Source organism: Nestor notabilis, unplaced genomic scaffold, assembly GCF_000696875.1.
Source record: "Nestor notabilis isolate BGI_N333 unplaced genomic scaffold, ASM69687v1 scaffold50, whole genome shotgun sequence".
Taxonomy (NCBI): domain Eukaryota; kingdom Metazoa; phylum Chordata; class Aves; order Psittaciformes; family Psittacidae; genus Nestor; species Nestor notabilis.
In genome coordinates, this window is record NW_009910434.1 from 4,270 (window position 1) to 31,025 (window position 26,756).

The 26,756-nt window shown below is 34.9% G+C and overlaps 1 protein-coding gene across 1 annotated transcript; it reads left to right on the forward strand.

Moving 5' to 3' along the window:
• Positions 1-3,233: 3,233 nt before the first annotated feature.
• On the forward strand, positions 3,234-25,231 carry SLC35F5 (solute carrier family 35, member F5). The gene is made up of 14 exons (XM_010009918.1): positions 3,234-3,368; positions 4,495-4,638; positions 6,833-6,895; positions 8,934-9,015; positions 10,377-10,567; positions 12,160-12,241; positions 13,038-13,125; positions 13,713-13,777; positions 14,151-14,255; positions 14,712-14,871; positions 18,359-18,449; positions 23,162-23,316; positions 23,778-23,866; positions 24,735-25,231. The coding sequence occupies exons 1-13, from the start codon at positions 3,234-3,236 to the stop codon at positions 23,857-23,859; spliced, it is 1,443 nt and encodes a 480-aa protein (XP_010008220.1). The 3' UTR covers positions 23,860-23,866; positions 24,735-25,231.
• The last annotated feature ends 1,525 nt before the right edge of the window (positions 25,232-26,756 follow it).

Below are 26,756 nucleotides of genomic sequence, written 5' to 3' on the forward strand. Positions count from 1 at the left end.
AAAAGAGTTTTAGATGAAATTGGTTTGTGGGGGTTGTTTGTTTTGCTATGGTAATAATACTGTATCAAGTTAAGGAAAGATACTGGGCTTCCACAAGAAATAACATGGAGGTGTCTTATCTTTGTAGATCATTTTAAGGCCAAAAAGCCTATATGCTCTTCCACTACCTTCATAATTCTAATGTTTAAATTCTTTGCTTAGGAATGTTTGCTTAAGAAATAAGGCCTTTCTCTGCATAGCTTAAAAAATTAGACCTTAATATTATCAGTTTCTTGTTTCTTATGTGAACTTATTTCAGTGAATAAAGAAGGGATCATATTCATTGAAATATCAAAAATAGTAAATGATCCTGATCTCTTTTAAGTCAGTGCTGTCTTGCTAGGATTTTTGATGTGGCCCAGTTCTTAAGGTTCTGTATCTGTTTGTACCCAACATTTAGGACTTGAACTGCAGCAGATACTTGTGGAACTTGCAATTTTAGAAGATGTCTTGCAAAGAAAGATAAGTATATCTTAGACACATGCACACAATTTTTCAAGCTTTCCCTTTTTTTTTTCTTTTTAGGATACTGTCTTCACTTCAACGTGATGTGTGAAGTCTCTTAGCATTTTTTGTTTGTATTTTTTACAGTTAGTGTGGAAGGTATGTATGAGAAAAGTAAATCTTGTTCTTTCTGTGTTCATTTTAGTCAGAGTATATCACCATCAGTACAAAAGCCAAGTAAAAGAGATGTGTGGAATTGTATTTCGTTTCAAGTTCATGAATACTGATACTTTGTCAATAAGTGGGATAATGTGTCTGTCTAAAAACTTTTCGAAGTAGTAGTTTTTGTCTGTCTTTGTATTCTGTATGAAGTTTTACAAGCTTTAATTCTGCCCTAAAACTTAGGCTATAATTTTCAACAGGATTCTGGTTTTCTGCTGAACAGTATAGGCATTTTAGTGTTGCTGATTAGTAATTTTTTTTTTTAGTTGACTATGAGCTTCAGGGTGCATCATGCTGTATGAAGACCAAATTTGTAGTCACCCTTTCTTGTTAAATTTTTTTCCTTGTTATGGAAGAACCAAGCAAAGAGCTATATTAAGTGCAGAGAAATGTTAAACAGACACTTTGTGCTCAGATGAGAAAGTAATAGCTGCTATTACTGTAACATATAAAAGACTGCAAGACATAAGTATGGGCTCTTTAATTAGAATTTTAAAATTTACTTATAGGTAGAAAAGAAATGGTGCAACATGTGCTTATACTCTGAATAACTTTATATGTAACCTCTTATCTGAGAAGTACTAGATATTCTGTCATCATGCTAAGGAAAGGGATTTGTATGAGCCTAACGTAAACAAGTTTAGTACAGTATTAAGCAACTACAGAACGTGCACATTATCTGTGCGTGACCTCTAAGCACAGTGTATATGTGCTGTATGCTTTGAAGCAGTTTGTGGTGAGAACAGAATGCTAGGGATGCGAGCATCTGATGTAGAGATATCAAGTTGATGGGGCTTCAGCGATTCCTTCCTGTCTCCAGCTACCTCTCCCCCTCCTACCTGCAGCATATGACTGGTAGAAGGCTGAAGTGGTTTCCATTTCTGGTATGCCTTACCCACTGTTAATGTGTTATGCTGTAGCCTGACAAGGAATGAGATTTCTTCTTTATAGCTCGTTTGGAACTCTTTATGCCCAGCTTCCATTTTTTGATGCATACTGCACAAAGACATGAGCAATTTGTAGACTATATATAATATAACTTAATATAATGGCATGTAGGCTATTAGTCATAATAACATGAAGGCAAAGTTTGTAGAGTGTAACTATTTAGTATCTATTAGACCAGTTCATAAAAAATGAAAAAAACCTTTATAAGCTTTCAAGCATGAAAACCTTTCTGTTGGCGTACTGGAGTTTAACATAAAATCCCTATTTATTTTCTCTTTTAGAACAAATGTTTCTCCTCTATTCCGTGTCAAATAAAAACTGCAGTTCCTTGCTGAGTTTTTTGTAACTTTGCCCTTCCCTGCTTGCAGACTTATGGTTTCTTTTCTCAATCCCACCATTTTATCAGAAAAGCAGAATAATTATGCAGAACTGATGCCCACACATGAAATATATCAGCATAGATCTAGTAGTATAATGATATTGCAAGAACTCTGCCTGTTGATTTTTTTCTTTGGAAAGAAGCCCTTTGAGAAATGGAGGAAAGAATGTCGAAATTTGAACATGGTAGAGACTGTATTGCAAAGGAGAGGCATAAGTCAAGGCTGGAAACAGTGTAGTGATCTCGGATGTGTAGGCATTTAAATCATTAGTCTGAAGAACAGGCTAGTCTGGGAAAAAAAGAAATGTAGCTTCCTTACTGAAGACATTGTAATACTGTCTCTTTGATAACTTGTGAATAATGAAAAGACAGTGTATGTTGACACATGGAAAAAAACAAAGTGTAATTTAAATTCACTGAACTTTATTAGCAAAGCAGATCACCTTTATTTACTGGGAGAGTCAGGAGCTGCTCTGTAAAGATGAATTGGATTTCAGTTCCTTGAGTTCTCTCAGTGAGTGTTTTGAATTCATGATGATAAATAGAAAGGTATGTTATGTAATCTGTAGCAAAATAACTCGATATTCTTTGGGGATTTTTGGTGGTTTTTTTTTTTTTGTGGGTTTTTTTTTTTTTTTCTTTTTTCCTTCTTGAATCACTTTGTTCTTTGAGGGATCATAATTTACCCAAATGGGTTGCTATGTCTTTGGAAATGTTTATTGAATGCTTAACTTTAAATATGTTTCTGACTACCTTTAGTAGAATTGTATTTGACACAATACATCAAACTATTTTCTAGTCAGCTTAGAGTGTCTGAGTTTACGAAAATGTACTGGTCTCAAATATTGTGGAGTTCGTAGCATAGAAATTACAAAAAAGGTATTGTATATTTTACATACTTACTTCAGTGGTAGAACAGTTGATAAATCCCTGAAAAGATGAGATTTACTTTCTGATTGCCTCTAATGTCTCTGAAAATGTCATGCCAGATCTGTGAAAGATCTGCTTTTTAAGAAATACAAAGGTGTTTCCTTAGCATAGTGGGTCTATTTCATATCTGTGAAACATAGTCCCCCCACTGTTTTTGGGGGGGCTTGAGGTTTTTTGGGTGGGTTTGTTGGGTTTTTTTTTTTTTATTTTTTTTGTCACTGTTTGTAATCTTTTGGGTTTTATTCCTTTATCAATCTTGAATAGGTTACAAATGGTGTGGGTTTTTATCATGAATCGAATGAGCTCCCAGAGCAGTTCATCCACTCAACGTAGGCGAATGGCTCTAGGAATTGTCATTCTTCTTCTTGTTGACGTGATATGGGTTGCCTCTTCAGAACTCACTTCTGTAAGTATTATTCCATGCGCCTTAAAAGGAAAATAAAAGCCAGCTTAAGAGAAAGATACAACAGAAGCATGGTCAAACAGACAGTGTTTCTAGTGTAATGTTTAACTACTTCTTCAGTACCATGAACATGATATCCTTTGGGTTAGTGAACTAAGTTGTATTCACTGAAAGGTACAGACAAGCTCAACTCTGTGACCCTTGCTTTAAAGACAGAAGGAGTTACTGATGATTTTAAAATAAAACAACGTACATAACTGTGTATTGTAATTAGGGAGTTCATTTTGTTTATTGCCTGATTGATTAAAATAATGCCCATATGCTTCCCAAGAAATAGTGAAAGAGCTGTAACACTGCAGGGTAGATGGTGTGCTAGATTATAGTTCAGAACATGTAGAAGTCTAGGACCAAAGGACTCTGATCATGCAGTTTAAACCCTATGATTGCAGACAAGTTTGTCATGACCTAGTTCATATATTCCATCTTGAAACTAATCTGGTATTTACTTCATGTTGAGTTTTAGGACTTGGAGCTTTAGCAATGGAAAACCAGTTTTTAATAAATTGTCATCTTTGGGTTTCTGAATGGTCATTAAGTTTTTACGTTCTATATTGGTTTTGAAACTAAGCATATAAAAATGTTTGTGCTTAACATGCTTACATTAATAAAAAAATTTTTTGCAGTCATCTGGTGTCATCACTATTGATACTGAAAATCTACTTACTCAAAGTAATCTTCTCTAATTTGTGCTCACAATGCTATTGCTAATTGAAGTGGTCTTTCATTTAGAGAATACTTGTATGTAAATGTATTTTCAGTATTATTTGAGTTCAGTGGCATATCAATCGATATGTTGCTTGATTAGATACAAGTAATAAGTAGCTTTTCTCCAGTGGCATTGTATCTTACAAAATGGCTCAGTGCCTTCTTGTTGGTATTTATGATGTCTTAGGAGTGGTGATACCCCCAGAATAAGTACGGCCCCTTGTGTCTTTTGGTCACACATGCCAATACTTGCAGCACTGTCATTTTGGGAATCAGACTGTTCTGGACTAAAACCTGTTCATTCATTTTGTGAATTCTCACCTAATTGTTAATTTTGGATACTGCAATTATTTTCTTTCCACAGTATGTTTTTACAAAGTACAACAAGCCTTTTTTCAGTACATTTGCAAAAACATCCATGTTTGTTCTATACCTCTTGGGATTTATTGTTTGGAAACCATGGAGGCAACAGTGTACTCGTGGATTTCGTGGAAGGCATGCAGCTTTTGTAAGTATTTTAGCTCTGTAAATGTTTTGATATTTGTTGAAGTTTGTATAGGACAAAAACCTCTTAAAATAGAGACTAGAGAAAAGCAAAGTTTACATATTTGTGAAATAGTGCTTTCAGAAAAACAATTATAAACTGAATCATGGCACAGGAAGACATGATAATCCTAATAGTACTCTTGTGAAGAAGAAAAGAAAGGAAAAAGCAATATGAAATGTTTCAGGAATCGTGAGAAATGCTTCACTGGGCCAGACCATTGGCTCATCTAGCCTGGTATTTTATCTTGGACAGTTGCAGAGGGTATTCTTTTAAAAAAGAGCTTATGAGCCTCGTCACTCATAACTCATGTTGGCTGTGGGTTCCCTTTTATTCCCCCAGCATCTGTAACCAGTGGAATCAATATTTGAACTTCGCAGTTGATTTTCATTACTGACCTTTTTTGTCTCTGGCAGAACTATGAACTATTTGATGAGAGGTTTTGAGGTTTTAGAAGTTATATTTACGAAAAGTGGTAGAATTATGCTTTTGTTGTTGTTAATATTGTATTTTTATAGCATTTATGCACAAGTAGCGTTATGTTGCTCATTCTAGAACTAAGCATGATTTGTGTCAGAGTCTAAAATTATTGTCATATTACAGAAATACATACTCTTTTCCAAAGAAATTAAAGGTCGCTGAGAAGAGCGCATATACTGTGCCAGTGTTTCAGAATGCTGAACAGCAGGTCTCAGGAAGCAGTGAGGCATTTGGCCTGATATTAATCTCACATTAAAATAACAGAAAATGTCATCCAAGAATACACTGTTAATCCACATGTCTTTATAGAAAATAAATATATAGCTTCTGTGAAAGGAGAATTTACTTCAGTTCTGCATATATTAGACTTCACTGATAGTGACAGTTGTAGGCATAACATACTTCAATTGAAGTGTGAAATGACATTAAGCCAAATTATAAAAAAACAAAGCAAACCCCCCCCAAAAAACCCACAACCCATAAAAACAAAACCAACCAAACACCCCCAAACCCCAGCCCAGAACAGCAAAGCACCACTAAGAGTAAAAAAGCCCCAAACAAGCCCCTTAAACCTTTTGTTAAAACAAACAAACAAACAAAAAATCATGTTAAACATACACAATATTTAGAGTTGGCTGATATCTTGAATGATTTTTGTTAGTCCGCCTTTAATGTGAAGTGTCTGTACAGTATGGAACATGTTAGATGATGCTGTTCAGAATCTTCGTAAAATAATCAGGAAATAAGCAGAATTTACAGATTCTTTACTGGCAGTAATGACAAATAAGAGCCATGAAAGCACTAAAGGATGATTAGTTGTACAGAACAATTATAGTGACCAAATTTATTAATCTGAGCAAATGAGTAGAATAAGGGGCTGTTGCCTAGTGTGAATTGTAGTCGTTACCTTGACCAACTGAATCTTGTGCAGTGCTATCAGATAAAGAGATAATATGAACTTGTATGAGCCGGACAGGATGACTAAGAGTGCTCAATCAGTCACATTTTGTGTGTGTCACTCATGACAGCACAACTGGAATCTCATTTTTTTCTTGCTAATCCTACAAAAAGTAATTTTTAAATTAATTTGTAGGAAATAGCCATTACTTTCGATGTCAGCATAGTTCAGAACAGGCAGAGACAGGACTGTAGGGAGTAGTTAGAAGATTTTATTTATTTATATCCCCACACCGGCCTCCTGAGTTTAGTTAAACATTTAACTGTATAATTATTACAAGTGCCTGTGAAATATCTTGTGTTTATTAATCTGGTACAAAAATATTAACGTTTATAGGTTTTTATTTCAATAATGATTGCTTAGTTAACACTCGTATCTTACTTTTATGCTGTCTTCCACATTAGAGGATTTGTTTAGTGGCTTTCTTACTAGCATGGTAGAACAGCAAGCTGCAGATCAGGGAACAAGGGTAGTAATGCTTGTTAATGTGAAGAAGAGGAAAACTAACACTTGACCCCTTCCTAGTTTAAGCCTTGTTAAAACTAAAGCAGAGATTTTTATGCAAAGGAACTTTGCCTTAATAAAGTGAAGAAGCAAGAGGCTTGGTATCAACATATGCACAATAATCCAATGAAGCATGTCTCGCTAAGACTGAACTAAATCAGTTATTTAGTAACTGTACCTTGGTGGCATATTATTAATTTAAGGTTCTGTAATTAGTTTGCAGATGCTGAAGGTTATTTTGCTGCTTGTACAACAGATAACACTGTAAACAGTTCTCTGGTAAGTGCCTTAATTTGTGAAGGTCAATGCTGTACCGTAACATGACACCATTATACAGACGTACTGTTTTTAAAATATGGCGGTCTTAAATGTGATAGTTTTTGGCAAAGGCAGTTGTCAACTTACATGTTACTAATAAGTGTTACAAATAATAGTGTTGCTTATTATGTGAAATACAGGTTCTCAGCTCAATAAAACACTCAAATGTTTCTGTAGTAGTTTGTGAAATATATATTTATGTCATGCTAAGGAAACGTTTACATATTCAGCTCAGTAGCTGCCAAAGCAAAATGTGGAGAACCAGTGGTACAGCCAAACAGTTTTCAAGACCAAAATCTACAACGGAATCAGTTAGTTAAGTATCCTCTATATGAATCGGTTGGTTCAATGTCTTGTATAGTGTGATCCTGCATTGCATTTTGAAAAAGAATTGCAGTGGATTCCTTCCAGTGGGTGGAGTGATTACTGTTTACCGAATCAGATGTCAGTACTGGTATTCTGCTGACAACTTGCATTGCCAGATAGCATTTTTGTGGTGATTTTTGTCATCCGTAGGTGACATATGCCCCTGTGGGTCACAGGTTGTTCTTTAATTTGCATACCTAAATCAGAGGCCAAACTGGGAAGTATCCAAAATGCAGAACTTGAACCGTCTTTGTAATAGAGTAAGTGGAGGCAGTTGCATGTTGACAAAACTACTTATTGGGTATTTTATCCTGAATAGGGAGTTGAAGAGACATTTTTCAGAATTATTCTTCATTTCACTCTCCCTCTTACACCCTTCCAACTTTATATTTAGGAATAAGGTCACCTTAGTTTGCTCGGTTCATAAAGATTCTGACTCTACAAGCAGGATTCATCATTAACCTTGGACAATTTTGCATTAATTTTAACATTCACAAAAAATCTGACCCTAAGAAGGGGCCTAATCAAAATGGAGCTACCAGATCTTTCTCATTACTTGACTTTTAGAGTTTATTAATTTTATTTAAACAAGCAGATTAAAAGTTGTATTGTTAGAAGTATTTTAAGCAATTGAAACTTCTGCTAAGTGCCTATGGTGGTGCATCCCTCCACCCCACATCCCCTGGGCTAATCTACTATATAAGGAAGTCCTGTCAGGCCTTTGTGTAATGAGTTGGGTTGTCAAGCATCCCTTTAACTCTTGTGTGGGTGAGAACAGAGGCACTCATCATACCAGGGCCTCCTGTCGCCTTGATAACCTGGGAAGTGAGAGGTGGAGTAATCAGCCATCCACTGACAGCCTTGGAACATTCCTTCCCTTGATTGTAGCCTGAGTGGAACAGTACCATTGTCACTAGAATTTTGAAAAGTTTCTAGTAATTACTCACTCAGGTTGTGGCCAGGATGGAAATTTACTAATGACTAAAGCCAATCATCTTGTGACTTGGTAAATAATGGTCCTGGGTGAGGCTCTTTGAGCTGTCCTGGACTGCAGTGGGCTATGAACAGCATCCCCTTCTGAGTGGGATGCCTCTTGGAGCTCACAAACTTTCCAAGCTTGCCATAATCAGAGGACCATTGCCAAAAGCTGATGATGGGACCTGGGCTCAAGTCCTCCGACTCCTAAAGAAGTTTTAAAAATTTGAGTTACATTTCTGAAGTATTTTGACTTTTAGTTCATGAGCATTTAGGGTTATGGGAGGAAAATGAGTATGTATTCATTTTTGTATGTGAATTCTTATGGGTCTCATTTATAATTTGGACAGAATCTGATGAAGTGTCCATGATTTTAATGAGCTGTTTTCTGGAGATGAGTTTTTGTTCATGAGGATGTACAAAAAAGCACGCAGTTATTTTTGAGTACATTTTACCAATATGTTTAACATAAAATATAATTTACGTATGAACATTTTTGGCAAGCCTATCCACTGTGTACAAAACCACTTTGTTAAATTTCATTCTTATGATGTTCACCAAGCTTTTATTTAGTTTTCTAATTCGCTAAATTAATTCTACTGCTTATAATTTAAATATCCTGCTTAACTGTATTTTTACTTATACTGATTCATTTCAGAGTGAACCTTTATATGTTCCTGTAAAGTTTCATGATTTGCCAACTGAAAAAAATGGCAGTAATAATAGTGATGCAGAGAAAAGTGAGTAAAGACTTTCGGAGTGCTGAAATGCTAGTTCTTTGTGAAAAAATTACTTTCCTCTTTGTTGGTATAAATACTGTCATGTTGCAGGACTTTGGGTTTTGGGTTTTTTTCCCTTCACCTCTGCCTTTTTTTTTTTTTTTTTTTTTTTCCCCCCTCCTTTTTTTTTTCCTTAAATCTCTTATTGCTTGAATTGCAGTCTCATATATTTACTTTCAGGTAGAGAAAACATAGGCCTATCATTCAGTTAACCTTTCTTGGTCACTACAGATCCAGCCTATGTTTATCTCAAGGGACCAGCTGGGTTCAGTACTTGTGGTTCTTTCCTTCTGGGCTTGTATGACCAGCAGCAGTGAGTCAGCCTCTGGAAAAACAAGCTATTGTCCTTTTTAGAGCAGGAGCAAAGCAGTCAAAGTAAGAATTTTAACAGTCTATGTGCATTCTGATTTTATTTAAGCCTCACTATCGTGTGATAGTCGCTGAAACAGGCCTAACTGTCCCAGACAATTATAGATAAGCTGGCTGTCAGAGAATCCAATTATCTGATCCTCAGCAAAAGAGTCCCTGCTTACAAAAGGGAAAGTCTCTTTGTTAATTTCTAGATGACGTGTTAAGAACCAGTTTCTTAGGCTCTACTGTGCTGTATTAACATGCACTTCAGGGTGGTTTGGGCTGTAGCTTTTCCCTTTAGTTTGGTTTTAGGTTTTTTTTTTTTCTTTTTTTTTTATTTTTTTTAGGATATTAGGTATTGTTTCATATTGAAACACTTAATGATACTTAAATAGTGATACTTAAAATACCCTTATAGATAAAATGTGATCCTGGTTTGCAAGATTAGTTAGAGGGCGGATTTAAGTTGAGCAAGTGACCTTATGATCTCTGCTAAGCTTTGAGGTCTGTTGGACACTCTCATCCTCTGAATGAAACACTGTCCTTGCAGTTAGGTATACTTGTCTGCAGTTTTTGGCTGTTTGACTATTAAAATAATTAAATAAAATCTTGCATGTAATATTTGTCAATACAGAATAATTCCTACCTAAAAATTTGTTGTTACTTTGCATGGATTTTTTTGACTGGGAGGAGGGATAATGCTTTTCAGTGAGGTTTTTGTGGGTAGACAACTGTGCTGATTGAAAACTGTAATTGTGCTTTGTCTTATTACTGGCCTATCAAACAGCAAAAGACTAGTTTAATAAATAAAAATAATGATGTGTTTTCTCTTTGTATATAAACCTGTTATTTGATAAGTGTTGTAATCAATGCTGTATTAGAACATGAGTTTTATTTGCATATTGTGTTGGCTTGAAAAGTTTAATGATAATATCAAGCTTGGGGCTTTTTCCTTCTCTTTTCTTCTTCAGCTCCCAAAAAGCCTCGTGTACGATTCAGTAATATTATGGAGATTCGACAACTCCCATCAAGCCATGCATTGGAAGCAAAGTTGTCTCGCATGTCATATCCAACGGTTAAGGACCAGGAATCAATATTAAAAACTGTAGGAAAACTCACTGCAACTCAAGTAGCAAAAATCAGCTTTTTCTTTTGTTTTGTGGTATGTGCTCCATTCTCTCAGAAGACTTAAGTATAGATGCAGTTGAAACTTGTATAATAATAGTGAAACAGTGTTGAGATGACTTGTATTCTTTATGCTTTGTTTTATAAATATCCTATAAGCATTAAAACTTTCCTCATGCTGGACATGAATGTGCAGCTTCTTAAAGGGAGGGTAGTAAAAACAGATCCTGATTGTGTAGTTGACTGTAAGGTCAATTATGCTTTTGTGCCATGTTGTCCACTGTTGAGTATGTTTGGTACAGCAATATCTAGGATTTATGTGCACACTGTTAGTAGCTGCAGTGAGAGTGTGTGAAATGGGAAAATATCACTGTGGCTTCTTTCTGGGCAGCCACAGAAAAAGTACCATCTCATGGCTCACTGTGGCATTTGTGCCCTCCAGTAGTATGAAGAAAAGATAATTGTCCTTTAGCTCCATCGAGGGCTGAGAGATCTACTTGTGAATCCATTAGTTGCTGCTGTTTCTGCATCATGCCTGAGTTCTAGGTGGAGAGAGAGGTAATGGTAGCATGATTTCTGAGAAACAGTAAAAATGTATAGAGCAGTTCAGTTACAGCTTTCCCAGAAGTAGCTTCACTGATACTGCTGAATAGGTTATATGTAATTTGGACCCACCACTGCTTTTCCTCAGGAAGTAGTGTTCTTTAAACATTTGAAATAATAATAATAATGAGTAAATTTTATTTGTGGACCAGAAAATGGTGTTGTACATAAAGAATGTGCACACAGCAGCAAGAAAACAATAATCCACTTATTAGTGATTCTGGATGGATGAAATAGCTTTTTAAAAATGATTTAAAATTGTATGTATCTGTGTACATATAAATGTGTATATATACATGTAGAATTTCTAGGGTAGATTCCTCATGTTCATAACAAATCCTTTTTATGCAATTTGTGGATGCTGCTACCTATATATCTGTTTCTTCTTGGACTGTATAAATATTTGCACCTAAGACTTTAGAGACTGGTAACTTCCTTGAAGATGTATCAGATCTTATTAATGAGATTTTAATCAAGAATCGTTGAACACTTGCCATTTATTCGTTTAGGGAGGAGTTAAGAGTCATGAATCCTTAAAAAATATTTTTCAGGTATTGAATGTAAACTATACTTGCTTTTTAGATTGGAGGTGTGTGCCAGTTTTAAGTACTCTAAAAAAACCTCATTAGGCTGACTGTTCCATGTATCTCTGAAATGTTCAGTTACAATCTTGAAGCACTTGAAAAACACCTTAGAAGAATCTTTAGTTACTATAGAATAGTTGTTATAATGTCATTCCAATTATTTAATTATTTTTAAGTTCTTAAATATATTATTTCATTGTAAAACACGTAGCTGAATGTGGTTGGTTTGGGCCAGTTCCAAGTTTGCTTCTGTCTTCTAATGTACCTGCCACTTTAATAGAAGTTAGAAATCTCTTTCAGGTAAAAGTGTCATTCTGACTTTATTTTTGGATAAATAGTTGGATTTTTTTTTTCCTTTAAGTAGGATTTCATTGCACTGAGAAACTTAAACTCTCTTGTTGCTATCCGTATAATCACAAAATAATATTTTCTTTTTCCCTAGTGGTTCTTGGCAAATTTCTCTTACCAAGAAGCTCTGTCAGATACCCAGGTTGCTATAGTTAATATACTGTCGTCAACCTCTGGTAAGTTTTATTACAGCACCAGATGTGCATTATAAGGCTGTTTATAACCTAAAAATCTTTTTGGTTGCAGTGGACTTATGTAATCATTTACCTGTGGTTTTGGGTGAATAGTAAGGCTTAAAGCCATTGAATATGTGCATTTAAAAATTTTAGGCTATCCTCATGATTCCCCGGCTTTTTGATTTTTCAAGTTCGTGTGTGTATTTCTGCAGTTATGACTGTGTATTAAAGACCTGTATTGGAAGTGTAATAGGCTTGAAGGAAAGGTGGTATGTCTTTTTATTAAAATAGATATAATTCAGAGTAAAGTCGTCTTGCTAATTATTGTTTATTTGTTTGTTTAACTGGGTTTAGGGATCTTTAAATGAGTTAAGGATCTTAAATCACCTAAATACTATGTATATCACTTGCTTTACAGGTTTTATGGAAAGCTGTAATACAAACTCTAAAGTATTTGAGTTATGTGACAGTCCATGTTTTGAGAAGTAACTTTTGTTGTTTAGAAAAAGTTTTAAAAGCACAATTATGTTATTTTTTTTTTTTCACTGACTTTTCAGACTATTGCAGTTTATTTTGTTAATATGACTAACTTTTCTCAAAGTTTGAGCCTATATTGGCTCATCTGAGGATTCATATCACAAGGTGTTAGTTTCATAGTAGTTCCAATAAAACTTAGGGATGCTAAGATCAAGTAGTTCAAAAGAGGTATGTGTAAAAGAAAGGTAAAATGTGCAGTTTCCTGAACTAAATAGGAGCAAAACTTGGTTGTATAAACTCTTCTTAATTTCTTTTGCAGGGCTTTTCACTTTAATCTTAGCTGCAGTCTTTCCCAGTAACAGTGGAGATAGGTTTACCCTGTCCAAATTATTAGCTGTCATTTTAAGGTAAGATAATGGGCTGGAATATTTGGTCAAAACCTCCCTGATACAGTGAGAGAACTACTATACGTATGGTATCTGTGACAATGCTTCACTTTTTAAAAAAATCCTTGTTTCACAGATAAATTGAACAAGTGAATTAAATCTGTTTAAATACTTCATATGATGAACAAATATTGAATCTCATACTCCTGTAGGAAATTTGATTAATCACGTTTCTGTTGGAAATATGTGGGCTTAATTTCTTGTTTAATTGTGGTGTCTTTATTCTTATGTAGATGCAGGGGAAAAAAGGAAGAGGTTTGACATTCAGTGTTGTCAGCCTGTTTCATTAAATGCCCAGTGCATTGGTCAAGGAAGTTAAAAGTGGGGTTGGTGTGTTTGGTTTTAGCTTAGGATCAGGCCTTAGCAATACAGAATTCCCTTTGGCTTTTTCAGAAGTGGATTTTGATTAACTAATACTGAGAGAACTGTATTATTGTATTTTTCTCTTTTTTTTGTTTGTTTGTTTGTTTATTTGTTTTGTTTTGTCTTTGGAGGAAAAAAACCTTCTTGGGTTTAAGTAACATTTTGCATTCCTTCTCTTTTGCTAGCATTGGTGGTGTGGTACTTGTTAACCTTTCTGGATCTGAGAAATCTGCTGGAAAAGATACGATAGGTATTTACTTGTGGGGTTTTTTTTAATCCTAGAATATGCAGTGATAAGTACCATCTTTTAACAATACTCAGTAGGTCACATAACAATCTACATATTTCTTAGTCGTGTAACATTTGGCAGTCTGGCTTTTTAGCTTCAACTTCTGGAACTGGACATTTCTGATGATTTTTCTTCCCTATGTAGATAGTTTAATTGGGAAAGTACTTACATTTTGAATTTTCTGCAGTTTTCCATGCTTTTCATATACAATGTTTTCTGTAATAAATTACTTACCTCTGACAGTTTTATAATAGGTGTATGTTTAGGAGAGTTGATCCTAGCAGGCATAATGTGTTTGGCGTGTCTGAAGTGACTCGTTTTTTCATCTTTACAGGTTCCCTTTGGTCTCTTGTAGGAGCAATGCTGTATGCTGTGTACATAGTAATGATCAAAAGGAAAGTAGATAGAGAAGATAAACTTGACATACCAATGTTCTTTGGTAAGACTAAGAATAACCCTATTGAAAGTTTTAATTCAGTGTTTGATTAAATTGTTTGCTTTCAGGCACTGAACTGTATAGGAGTGGTAAAGGAGCTCAGAAAAGCCAAGGAGGTGGAAAAAGCCTATTGTTCCTGTCATTATGAGTACTTCAGAGACTGGTTGTGTGAATTGTTTCTTCTTTAAAGTCTTAACAATGAAAGATAACGCTACCTGTAGGAATGCAGACAGTGTCTTTGACTCAGTGGATTTTTTTTTTTTTTCTTTTCCCAAACCTGCAACTACCTGATGTTGTTTGTGAATTTCAGGTACAGTTTCTCATATTCCTTTACTTTGATTTAAAATCTTGCTTTGTTGCTGCTTTTGTATATGCATACTGTTAACATAATTTAGCTGAGGTTTTAATTATATTTAAGGATATGTATTGTGATTTACTTAATACTGTCTTTATACTCAGGTTTTGTAGGGCTGTTCAATCTGTTGCTGCTGTGGCCAGGGTTTTTCCTGCTTCACTATACCGGGTTTGAAGCGTTTGAGTTTCCCAATAAGCTGATATGGATGTGCATTGTTATTAATGGCCTTATCGGAACAGTTCTGTCAGAATTTCTCTGGCTGTGGTACGTAATACATGCTTTCTGTATGTTTCACAGAAATTGTCTTACCCGTGTTCTCAGATGTTGAGATGTCAAATTGTCTCGGTAGGGTTTTCTGCCTTTTTAATTTTTTCTTCTGTCCATGTATGCAGTTTGAGTTAGAGGATGTCATCATGTCATAATGTCCTGTTTAAGAGCAACAGCTGAACTTTTAAAAGCAAGTGATGTGGTCTTGTAGTATTTATTAAGATACTGTGTTGCTCAGCTTATTCTAGAATTAACGTTTTGAGACAAAAAGACTTTGTGGTAGAGTTGCAATAGTAATGGGACAATATGATTTTCCATCTGAACAGTTCTTTAGTTTCCAAGGCCTTGTTCATGTTGGATGAGTTGGAATCCAGTATTCTATAGCTGACAAATTTGTTTACATCTTCAAATACATAATGTGAGAAATCTCATCAGGATGCATTAATCATGAAGTTATGGCAATTCTTAAATTAGCCTAGCTTTTCTTTGGTAATTTAATTATATGAGAGTCTGGATAGGTCATAAACAGGGGATTGAACATCAGACTTCTAGGTGAACTGCTCAAAAGCTGTAGCAGACTTAAATCTTTGCATGGCTATTAGAAGCAGTGTTACTAGAGAAGTGTTTGGTAAGTCAGGGTTCCCAGCTTGAGAGTCTTCAGGAAGTCTGAGTTTCTTCTAGGCCAGCATTAAGTTAAAATAGGAGTGTAGCAGAAAATTCTACAAGTGCTGTTTTATTCTGGAAACACCGAGGAAGAGTTTCCAAGAAGAGACATGCTTCCAGTGCCATACAGTTACTCAAATAACAGCATCAGTTTTAGTGCTAGTTTTGAATAGGTGTGGTAGTTTGTGATCTTTTGCCTGAGAACCCCTGGTGTTTGAGCTCTCAACTCAGTGGTAGAGAGACTGGAAAACCTCATGGGATAGCTACTCTGAAATGAAGACATCTGTTCTAGGATCCTAAGTTGTGTGACAGTACTACAGTGAAAGATCTAGCTGGAGTTCCTTCAAAGTTCCATGAAAACTTTTTCTTTTGTGTGTGTTTGTTTTGTTTAGTTTTGCTTTCAGAATAAGTTTAAAGTTTAGGAAATTTAATCATGACATTTTTTGTTCATTGGCAAACTTCTACACCAGTCTTAGTTGTAAGTGCATTGAAGTATATGGTCCTTTGTAATTTAATTTGTTTATTGATGGAATATTTTTGTGATGATAATGCTATCCTGTAAGATGAGACTACACTTCATTATCAGTTAGTAAAAAGGTTAAGTGCAATTTCAACATAAGTAAAATAACATATAAACAAAACCCAAAAAACTAAAACCCCCCAAACTGGCAAACTTGGCTCTTATCCCAAAATCAGGTACTAGCATAGGGTTAAGTACGTGGGTGTGCGTAGACTTTTTGTATGCATACCATTTGTGTAATTACTTAGAATGATGATCCAGTCAAAGATCTATTTTATTTCTGGTTCCTTTTCCCTAGAATTTTGGACTAGGACTAATTTCAGAGTTTGTGCTGACATCACCCTTTTAGCTGCCCACTGTGCCACTAGTATGATCTTCTTTCTTTGGAAGTAAATATTATCATTTAACCTATTTGTTTACTCCATCCAGTGACAGCGTCAGTGTGGTGGCAGGTGTGACACTAATAATTTTCTTTTCTTTTTTTTTTTTCTTCTTTTCTTCTGAACCTGCTGATAAGTTTTTGTTGGATTCTGTACTGTTTATTCATTTATGGTGTGCTGGTTGACAGGATGGTTCTAACTCAGAAGTAGTCAGTACAGAGATACAGAGGTATTCTCTTATGGTATAGAAGGAGATTTAGAATATTGGGAAGGAAGTTTACAAAAATGCGGAGTATTTAAATTGCTTTGTTTCTGATCTGTTCCTTTCTCATCTGCGTACGTTTTTCTTTGCTTTAAGGACACAGAACATGCAAAGTGATTTTAGATACCTGAACTGGTAATTTTGGTTGGCTGAAAGTCAGTCTTATGGAGGACCTACTGGTTTGGTTTGCATGTATTTCTCTAATTAAACTCTTCCAGTTTAATTAGAGAAATACATGCATGAAGCTGTGGTCTAGAAAATGTTTTCCAAATGGGTGTTCAAATCTTTGTGTTTAAAAGGTATTAACAAACTTCTGTGAGGTGAATTAAAATAGCGCTTTAATGAAGCTGCATCTGTTTAATTTTTTCAGTAATCAGAGTAAAGAATGAGAAGGTAAAAAAAAACAATTTCCAGAATTCTACCAAATGTTGCAACTACGAGAGTTTATTTTCTTTAAAATTAGCTGTGTGCAGGACTCATTACAGTTCCACACAAAAGCACAGCTGGTACTGTTTTCAGTACTTGCCAAAGATGAGAGTTGCCTTTTTCTTATTAAATAAATAATTTTTTGGTGGCTTTGAAATAAGAGGCTGACTTGAAATAAGTGGGCATTACTGATTTGAATTGGGTAGATACCTCTTTGTATTTATTTTCTTCATATGGTAGTCTATCTCATAGAGGAGTATTTTCTAACAAGCCTTGCTATGCTTGGTAACTTTTGACTTGGTTGAACATAAAATGGGAATTGCAGTTTTTGTATTGAATGTTATGCTCTTCACTTGGTATTCAAATGGCTTAGACTAATCCTGTTGTATTTCTAGATCATTAGGTTCATATGACAATACCAAAGATATTGAGAGCTCATTTGTGCTCTGAACTGTCCTACATGTACTTTGAATTTTTTATTTTTTATTTAATTCAAAAAAACCTTCAGTAAATCAGTCATTTGCAAACTAAATAAGACTTGCAAAGGAATTTGGAAAAAATGGTCGGTATTCTGTGTCTGTTTGGGTACTACTCTGTCATACATGTAGTTTTGATGTTCTGTCATTTAAATAAATTATAATGGCTTTGTGTGGTTCAGTGGTTTAGTGAAGTCTAAAGACTTTGTTCCTGCTTGGGAGGTACTATGAGACTCTGAAGAATGCAGAGAAGTCTTACTGAGACTCTGAAGAATGATTTCAAGGTTATATTTTAGAGTGAGATTTGAAAAGTACAGTTTGTTAAAAATTTGTATGCTGTAAAAAATATTTTTCTTTTTGGGTAGGATTTCTAGATATCAGTAGCCTTTCTTTTTTTAATTAACCAGACACAGGCAAAACATATTTAATTGCTGTAAGATGGTATTAAACTATTTCAAAATGGAAACAAAATGGAGATTTTTCTAGGTGGAGTCACTACATGTGAAGTAGTGAATTTTCCATCATCTCAAAAGGTTTGTGCAGGAATCAAACCTCACTCCAGAAGACATCTAGAGTCTAGTTAAGAATTCTAAGGAGTTTTACAGATTTATGATGGCATGTGGGTATCTCAATTTTTGATTATTAAACAGTATCTGACAGGCTTGAATAAATGTCTTCTGCAGTTTGTATTACTTTATTTGTATTTTAACTTTTAAATAAGACCTCTGTATTAATATATTTTTTAATTGTCTTTTAGGGGCTGCTTTCTTACCTCATCATTGATAGGCACACTTGCGCTAAGCCTTACCATACCTCTGTCCATAATAGCTGACATGTGCATGCAAAAGGTAATGTACTTACCAAGTTCTGAGCATTATTAACAGAATTTCTTTGAATTAAATAGTGGTGTTATTTTTAATGATATATACAATGAACAGTAGTTTATTTCCATTGCTTTTTAATAATCTCTTGATATTGAAAGTTACAGTAATCTTGTATTTGCAAACACGCACTTACACACTTAAATATATGTGATTAAGGTGCAGCTTGTATGAAGAGTACCCAGAATCATCAGCAGTGCCTGGCCAAATGTTACCTTGAGCAGGCACTTTTCAGAATTGAACAACTGCAAGTACAGTACCACTTAATACCTTTACAATTACAGAATTGATATAAACTGATACTCAATCAGTGACAAAACCCGAAAACCTGCAGATTTACCACAAAGGAATGTAGAAGCTACAAGGCTTAATTGCACTTTATTTGATTCTTGCAGACGATAGGCTTCCATTTAACTGTCCTCCTTCAGGTTAGTCTAGTTTCACTGGTATTGAGATAAAAGCTGTGGAAAACCTTGCATATAAAGAAAGAAAAGAATCTGATAATATGAGTTTAGAATAGAACTGGTATGAAGTCCGTTTAAAATACTCTCAAGCTGTATAGGTACTTTTGTTTTCATGCTGGTGGGGTAGAATTCTCAGTTTTGAATATTTAATTATGAACTTCAACTCTAACTTTGAATACTTGAATTTAATATTTAATCAGTGCAAAGAATATAAAATTCTTAATTTCTTGTGAATAATTATTTAGCATATACTTTAAGCATGCAATTATTAGGGTCTTTTTTGTTTTTGTTTTTTTTATTTGGTTTTTGCTTGGTTCCTTTGGTTCATTGGTTGGGGGTTTTGTTTGGAGTTTTTTTTCTGCTTAAATTGAGGTCATTTACTTAATGTCAGTGTGGATTTTGGAAAATAAATCTGAAAAATAAAAGAATAAAAATAGGAAAGTCAAATTGGAAAATAAAGAGTCAGACCCTGAATAAATACTTGTATAATGAACACATGAGATACAGTATATTTTATATTAGTATTAGCTGAATATTCAGTGTGGAAATACAGCAAATACTTGCAGTGATTCCAACACTAATAAAGCGTTTGTTGGTAAGATAGCTGCACGTGTGTTGCTGTTTATCTGTAATATACACTTGGGATATAAATTAAGTAGGAAAGTAAATAACTAATGATAGCCCCTAAGGAAACAAGGAAAAAAAAGATCCATAGACTTCTTCTCCCCAAAATCCACTTTAGTGAGGTGTAATAAGGTTTAGGTGTGAGCTAATGCTGGTAGCAAAACCTGAGAATTTTTTGTGTGTGTATATATACGTGTGTGCATTAATACATATTTTATATGTATGTATTTGCGCACACACACAAGTATATTTTTAGAGATGTATGTGTATATACAGATCTTGTCTTCTGAAGTGATTACTCTAAACTTTCTTCTAGAATACATTGAAAAGTGGAATATGCTTTTCTAATTCTCAGTACGCAACTTAATGTCTAGGCTATTTACTGAGCAAGCACAGGGTCTGGATCTTTTAAAATTAATTTATTCTTCATGTGCTCATGCAATATTGAGGCATTTGAACTAGCAGAAATATCTCTAAAGCTCTGCTGGACGACTTTCAGTGGATGTTGGTAATACAAGGACAAGTTACATTAACTCATTTTTATAGTTTGTCACTGTTAGAGTCCCTCCAATTTTTATTTATATTATTGGTATTTATAAGCAAACAAAAAAGCCCCACAAATGTAGCTAGCTATCAATCTAACTTTCTGTACACCTTATATTTCCTCTTTTCTTATTTCTTGTTTTAAATCTTCCACTTCCTGTGTTGTCCCAGTTTATGTGCTGCCAACATCTTTCGTGATCTGAATCTTCATGCTTGATCCGTTTCATCCACTATTCTTTGCTGCCGTTTGGTTCCTTCTGGATTTTGTGTTCCATGTACTTGCTACCTTCTGTTCCTTTTAATTTTTCTATCTCTGTTTGAGATAGTCTCTTTCTCTGCACAAATGTAGACCCTGATTGGTTTTATGAAGCTGGCCATTAGCTGATGCTTCTTGCATCTTGCCATTTGCAGGAGAGTAATCAGGGAGGGGTTGGGGGTTCCTTCTCTTGTTCCTTTTCTGATTCGTATATGCATTCCACATTTCTGTTGTCATTCCTTCTTCTGGTGGCTGTGATGTACTTACTGTCCGAGTTTCTACTTTCCTGTCTGTTTGATGCTTTTAGGTTGTGGTTGCTGCTTGTATATTTGTAGGTATGGAAAATACTTTTTTTTTTTTTTTTTTTTTTTGAGAGATTAAATAGCTTCTTGAGCACCAATTTTGCTTACTTGTGATTGTGTTCTGTCAATTAAAGCAGAGACTGCTGATTTACAGGGGACACAGTGTAACTACACACTGATATATTATTTCTTCCTTCTCCAGAGACTACAGATATAATTTTCTTATGGAGTCTGTTCTGTTCTCCTTGATTTCTTCTCAAACGTTGGTTCTCCAAGAATTCATAGTTCTGTATCTTTTTTGAACCCAAGAAACCACATGTCATCCTGTAAAGCTTGCTTTCTTTTTCATGCTAATACTTTGTAAGCGGTTGATTAATGGTAGACTATATATATATGTAGCCATGGATGTCAGACGGTGTTTTCAAATGAAATAGTTTATCTAACTGATATTGGATATTTGTGGGGTTTAGACACATACTTTTCTAGGATTAGTTGGAAACTCTCACCATTATTCTGCAGGCTTAGTGGGTGGGATTTTCACAAGAACCTATGGAAGTCAGATTACCAAAGAGAAGACCTCTAGTCCAATCCTCTTCAAATCGCACCAGCTACTAAGAAGGAGAAAAAATGACTGCTGTAGCTGAACCCAGGACAAAGCACAAATGAGTGACTTTAAAGGCAAATTCCTGTAGAATTTAAGGTAGTTTGTACAAGTGTATTTCATAGAATCATAGAATCATAGAATAGTTAGGGTTGGAAAGGACCTTAAGATCCTAGTTCCAACTCCCCTGCCATGAGCAGGGACACCACACACTAAACTGTCGCCCAAGGCTCTGTCCAGTCTGGCCTTGAACGTCGCCAGGGTTGGAGCATTCGCAACTTCCTTGGGCAACCTATTCCAGTGCCTCACCACCCTCACTGTGAAGAACTTCTTCCTTATATCTAATGTAAACTTCCCCTGTTTAAGTTTAAACCCATTACCCCTTGTCCTACCACTACAGTCCCTGAGGAAGAGTCCCTCCCCAACATCCTTGTAGGCCCCCTTCAGATACTGGAAGGCTGCTGTGAGGTCTCCACGCAGTCTTCTCTTCTCCAGGCTGAACAGCCCCAACTTTCTGAGACTGTCTTCATACAGGAGGTGCTCCAGTCCTCTTATCATCCTTGTGGCCCTCCTCTGGACTTGCTCCAGCAGCTCCATGTCCTTTTTATGTTGAGGACACCAGAACTGCACACAATACTCCATGTGAGACCTCACAAGAGCAGAGTAGAGTATGTTTGTTTCTTACAATATGCATAATTACTAACTTTCTGGGTATTAATTATTCTGTAATAGTCTGACTTAAATCAGAATCTTAAGAAATTACATCCGAGTTCTTAAGAAATACTTGAATATTCCTTTTGGTAACTTTGGTAACTTTTGAATATTCCTTTTGGAATATTCCTTATGTGTTTATGAATTTCTATTAGAAATCAGTAAGAGTAACATAAAGCTCTTAAAACTGCAGTTTATTAGATTTTTAAGAATGAGCATCAGTGCAAGGTATCAAATCCATACCCTTTTTCTCCAGTCTTCAATTTTGGAGATTTTCCCCACAAGGGGGTGCTATGTTCATGGTTCATTGCTCTGTTGGCCTCAAAGGCGTTTGAGAGGCCAGTTCTTGTTCTTGCATCCTTGATTTAGAATCACAGAATAGTTTGCGTTGGAAGGGGCCTTAAGGATCATGGTGTTGCATGGGCAGGGACATCTACCACGAGACCATGTTGCTCAAAGCTCCATCCAACCTGGCCTTGGACGGACCCTGCGGGTGAGGGGCCAGCCACAGCTTCTCTGGGCAACCTGTGCCAGTGCCTCACCACCCTCTACCTTTCTATAATTTTAAGTTTTAAACAGTGTCAGATGATCACTTCTGAGTGTAGTAGTAGATAAAATACTAGTATAGCTACAAGTAGAATTTAGTTTAAATTGGGCAAATAACGTGCCCTACCTTTTTGGAATTTTTTTTTTTTTTTAAATTATTATTTATTTAAAAAGACAATTACTTTAAATTTCCAGTAGCAGTTTTTCTGTGTGCATTGATTTCAGCAGTTACCACTTAGCAACAGTATATTCATAGTCAATAAACAGGTGCACAAATCTTTCAGGTGAAAGAATTTTTGAAGTGTCTAAGGGACTTTTTGACTGGTACCATTCAGACAGCTAAAACCTCAAATTGAGGCTACTGGCAATGGCAGTCTTCATCCACACCACGGTGCAAACAGTATGTTCAATTGTAAAGCACAGATCAGTGAAGAAAGGTTAATCATTTATTAGAAGTAGCAGTGGCTATAGAAATTGTACCAGATAACTCTCCCAATTTAAAAGAACTGAAACTGCATCTCAAACTTAGAGTAATAATTATCCCAAATATATAGTAGGTGATTTTTTTTTTATTTTTTTTATTTTTTATTTTTTAGACTATTGAGTGAATGATGTTTGTGTTTTAATTCCAGGTGCAGTTTTCCTGGTTATTTTTTGCAGGGGCAGTACCTGTATTTTTTTCCTTTTTCATTGCAACTCTCTTATGTCACTACAACAACTGGGATCCAGTGATGGTGGGAATCAGAAGAATTTTTGCCTTTATTTGTAGAAAACATCGAATTCAGAGGTAGGGCAGTCACAAAGTATAATCCTGTCTCTTCTTTAGCCTTTCCAGTATGTCATACTCTTTTCTAAGCCACATTACTCATACAGTATTTATTTTAATATAATTTGACATTCAGGTGTATTCAGCTGTACTAATTTCTTAATAGTAGTATTTACCAATCCACTTACTAACCTATGTAATGCTCGAAAAATGGGAAGAGGTGAAGTCTGTTCAGATTTTAGAAGACGTTCCCTAGTGGCTGTCAGTTTTCTTTTTTCACCTTAATGCCTCTGTGATAACTGTCATACCCAGAACAAGCAGTTAAAATCGTGCAACGTGAGTATACCTTATGAAGTTGAGGGTCTTTGTATGGTTTTAATGGTTGCAGTTCAAACAACTAGCATACTTAGTACTTATGTTGGCTTTGTAACAACCAATTTAATATTACTGTATAACTTTTAAGTGTTTTTGTTTCTTTTAAGAGTGCCAGAAGAAAACGAGCAGTGTGAAAGTCTCATTCCTATGCATAGTGTTTCACAAGATGGAGATAGTTGCTGTTCATAGGTGAAAGGTATGTTTAATAAACTTCAAACAATGCAGAGAAAGGTAAGGATTTACAGAGCATGCAGTTAATCTTTTGCCATACTGGTAGACAAGAGTTTTGAAGGGTATCTTCAAAATTATTATTATTCATCGCCAAGCATTAGTCTCACCTTGATGCAGTTCTTGGTCCATGGTTTTGAAATCTAGGGTAGTTTTTTTTTACTTGAGTATTACAATGTTCATTGAAAATTGGACATGAATTGATAAACCAGAAGAGACATATAATTTTCTGTTCATGGAAAAACATCGACGTTTAGGGACGTTTAAGGAAGTTTAGAAGACATTGCCCGACTTAATCATTATGGGTCTAGAAAATGCAAAGGGGTCTTTGTGTATGTGGTTGACAAGAATTAAGCTGTTAAATTGCATTAAATATTAGGGAAAACTGTTTCTTGTGATAAGGATAGGGAAACTAGACTAGAATAGCTGGGGAGGTCACAAAATACCCCTCTCTGAGGCAGTTATGCAAACCTCTAATAGGAACATTACATGGTTTATTGATACTGTCTAGGACCATAAGAATAGACATAGTTTAGGGAACTGTCTTATCCCTATGCTTCAGGGCTTTAGTTTTCAAATAACACATGCAGAATTACATGATGAGAAGTATATTTTTATTTTCCAATGTTGCTTAAATCTGATAATGAAATTAAAAATAATAAATGATAATGAAATTAAAAAACCGAAACAGTAATTTGTAATGTCTTTAAGTTTAAGACACAGGAGTTAGTTATCTTTACTAGTAAGTTTGAGACAAATACGTATGGAGATTCCTTTTTTGGTAATCTTTAATTTATGTAGACCTGATAATTTTTTTTTTTTGTTTCCTTCCTTAGTTTAAAAATAGAATGATGATGCCCAGCGAAAAGACAATCTCCTGGAAAAGTCCCTAAGGAATCGTGTTCCAGTGCCTATTCTGAATTTGTAGTAAAAATAAGAAGTTTCAGTTCTTTTGAAACTCTAAACTTTTCCTCTTTCTTGCTTTCATCTAGTTTTATAAATGAACAAATTTACTACATGTCTATCACCATAGGGAATCAGTCTATCAGAGCAACCAACCTGCCTTATAACAGAGCTCATGAAGTTACTTGACAAAATCAAGAATCAAGAAAACAAATGCTGTTAAAGTGATTTCCTTCTTTCTTTAACTCACAATTTTGTTAAATGCTGGACAATATTATTTTTAAAAAATACTTTCAAATGAGTTATGTAAATGAGTTTGCAGGTCATCAAGTGTTACAGGCTTTCAAATGAAAAGCTGAATAGATGTTACCTGTAGTAGGTACAAATTAACTTTCTATGTTGTATAAACTGTTTGCATATTAATAGAAGATAGAAAAATAATTTATTAAGTGCATTCTTGTAATTATTAAGGCAGGATTTTTGTACGGTCCTGGAACACTACATATATATTGTATTATGCTGTTTTGAGAAGAATTGTAATGGCAATAGGCGCTGATGTTTAAAAATCTTTTGCTACCTAACAATTTGGAATGTTTAAAATTTTAGTGAATGGTAAAATATTAGAAATTACAGTACATTTGGGTGTGCATTCTCAAAATCCACGTTTGTGTTAAACAGACTGATTCTGTAACCCATTCTTATTCCCAGTTACCTTACATGAAAAACTAAATTTGAACATTTTCATGTGTATAGCTGCCAAGTTCTAAAAGAGACCAAATTAAGTGTGAAAGTTTTCAGTCAGTGGGTTGGCACTGCAGTAATTTGCTGAACAATCTGGAAGATAGAGGTGTCTGCATTGATTTTTCTTCCCCCCCTCCCCAACCACAGTTGCATTAATAAATTTATTCTAAACCTGATAATTTTCCTTATAAACCGTTATCTTCCTTCCACTGCAGTGCTTCTGTCCTATTTTATTCTGAAAAGTTATGAATAATTATATTCAGGAATATTTGAAATGAGTCAATGCCTTTTTCCAACTTCTGGCCTATAAGACACACATAGAAGTTAATTTTGGCTTTTGATGGATTTAATTTTCTTATTATTGATGGAGGATGGATTTTCAGCCAAGAGTATTATCTTCCATGTGGCAAGATTATTAATAATGTAGGGTACTTCTAATGTCCTTCCACACAAATACAGAAGAATGACATAAAAAAAATGCTTTTTCATATTTTGACACTCAGAAATTACCCTTCCAAAAGAAATTTTGGTGGTTTGGTGGTACAACTACTACACAAGACGAAATACTTAACTACATTTAGAAGGACTGATTAGCAGGAGCTACAATTTAATGTAAAAATCTGCAAGTGGAGAAGGAAGGAAAAATGAACCTTGGGACTCTTCTGGTAAAATATTGCACCTTTATCAAAATTCTTCTTCCAGTTTTTAATACTGAATTACACTTCAAGTTTCAGTAATCTGAGGCGTCTCTTGAAGATGAGATAGTACATCTTTCTTTGGACACCTGAAATAAGAAGTAAAAAACACCAACCTAACAAGCAAACAAACAAAAATCAACCACAGAACCCCCCTCCAAACCCCAAACCAACAAAATTTTTCTGCATTTATGTAGGCATTTTGTGAAATGTCACTTTTCAGTTTCCAAACCTTACGAGTAGAGGGGTTGAAAATGCAAGATGTAGAACTAAGTTTGCATTTGCATTTGGCTTCGGTCAAATTTTCAGGGTTGTTTTGTTTGTTTGTTTGTTTGTTTGTTTGTTTTAAGTGGAGTTTCCTTAGTTGTTTGGTTTGGGGATTTTTATTTATTTTTCTTTTCTAAGTTATGGCAATTTAGAGAATGTTAACTTCAACTTTTTTTCCAAGAAGTGATGTTCAGGCCTACTTGCAATAAATAGTTAATGTCTGTTTTTAATTAATGATGTGTTTCAATGAAA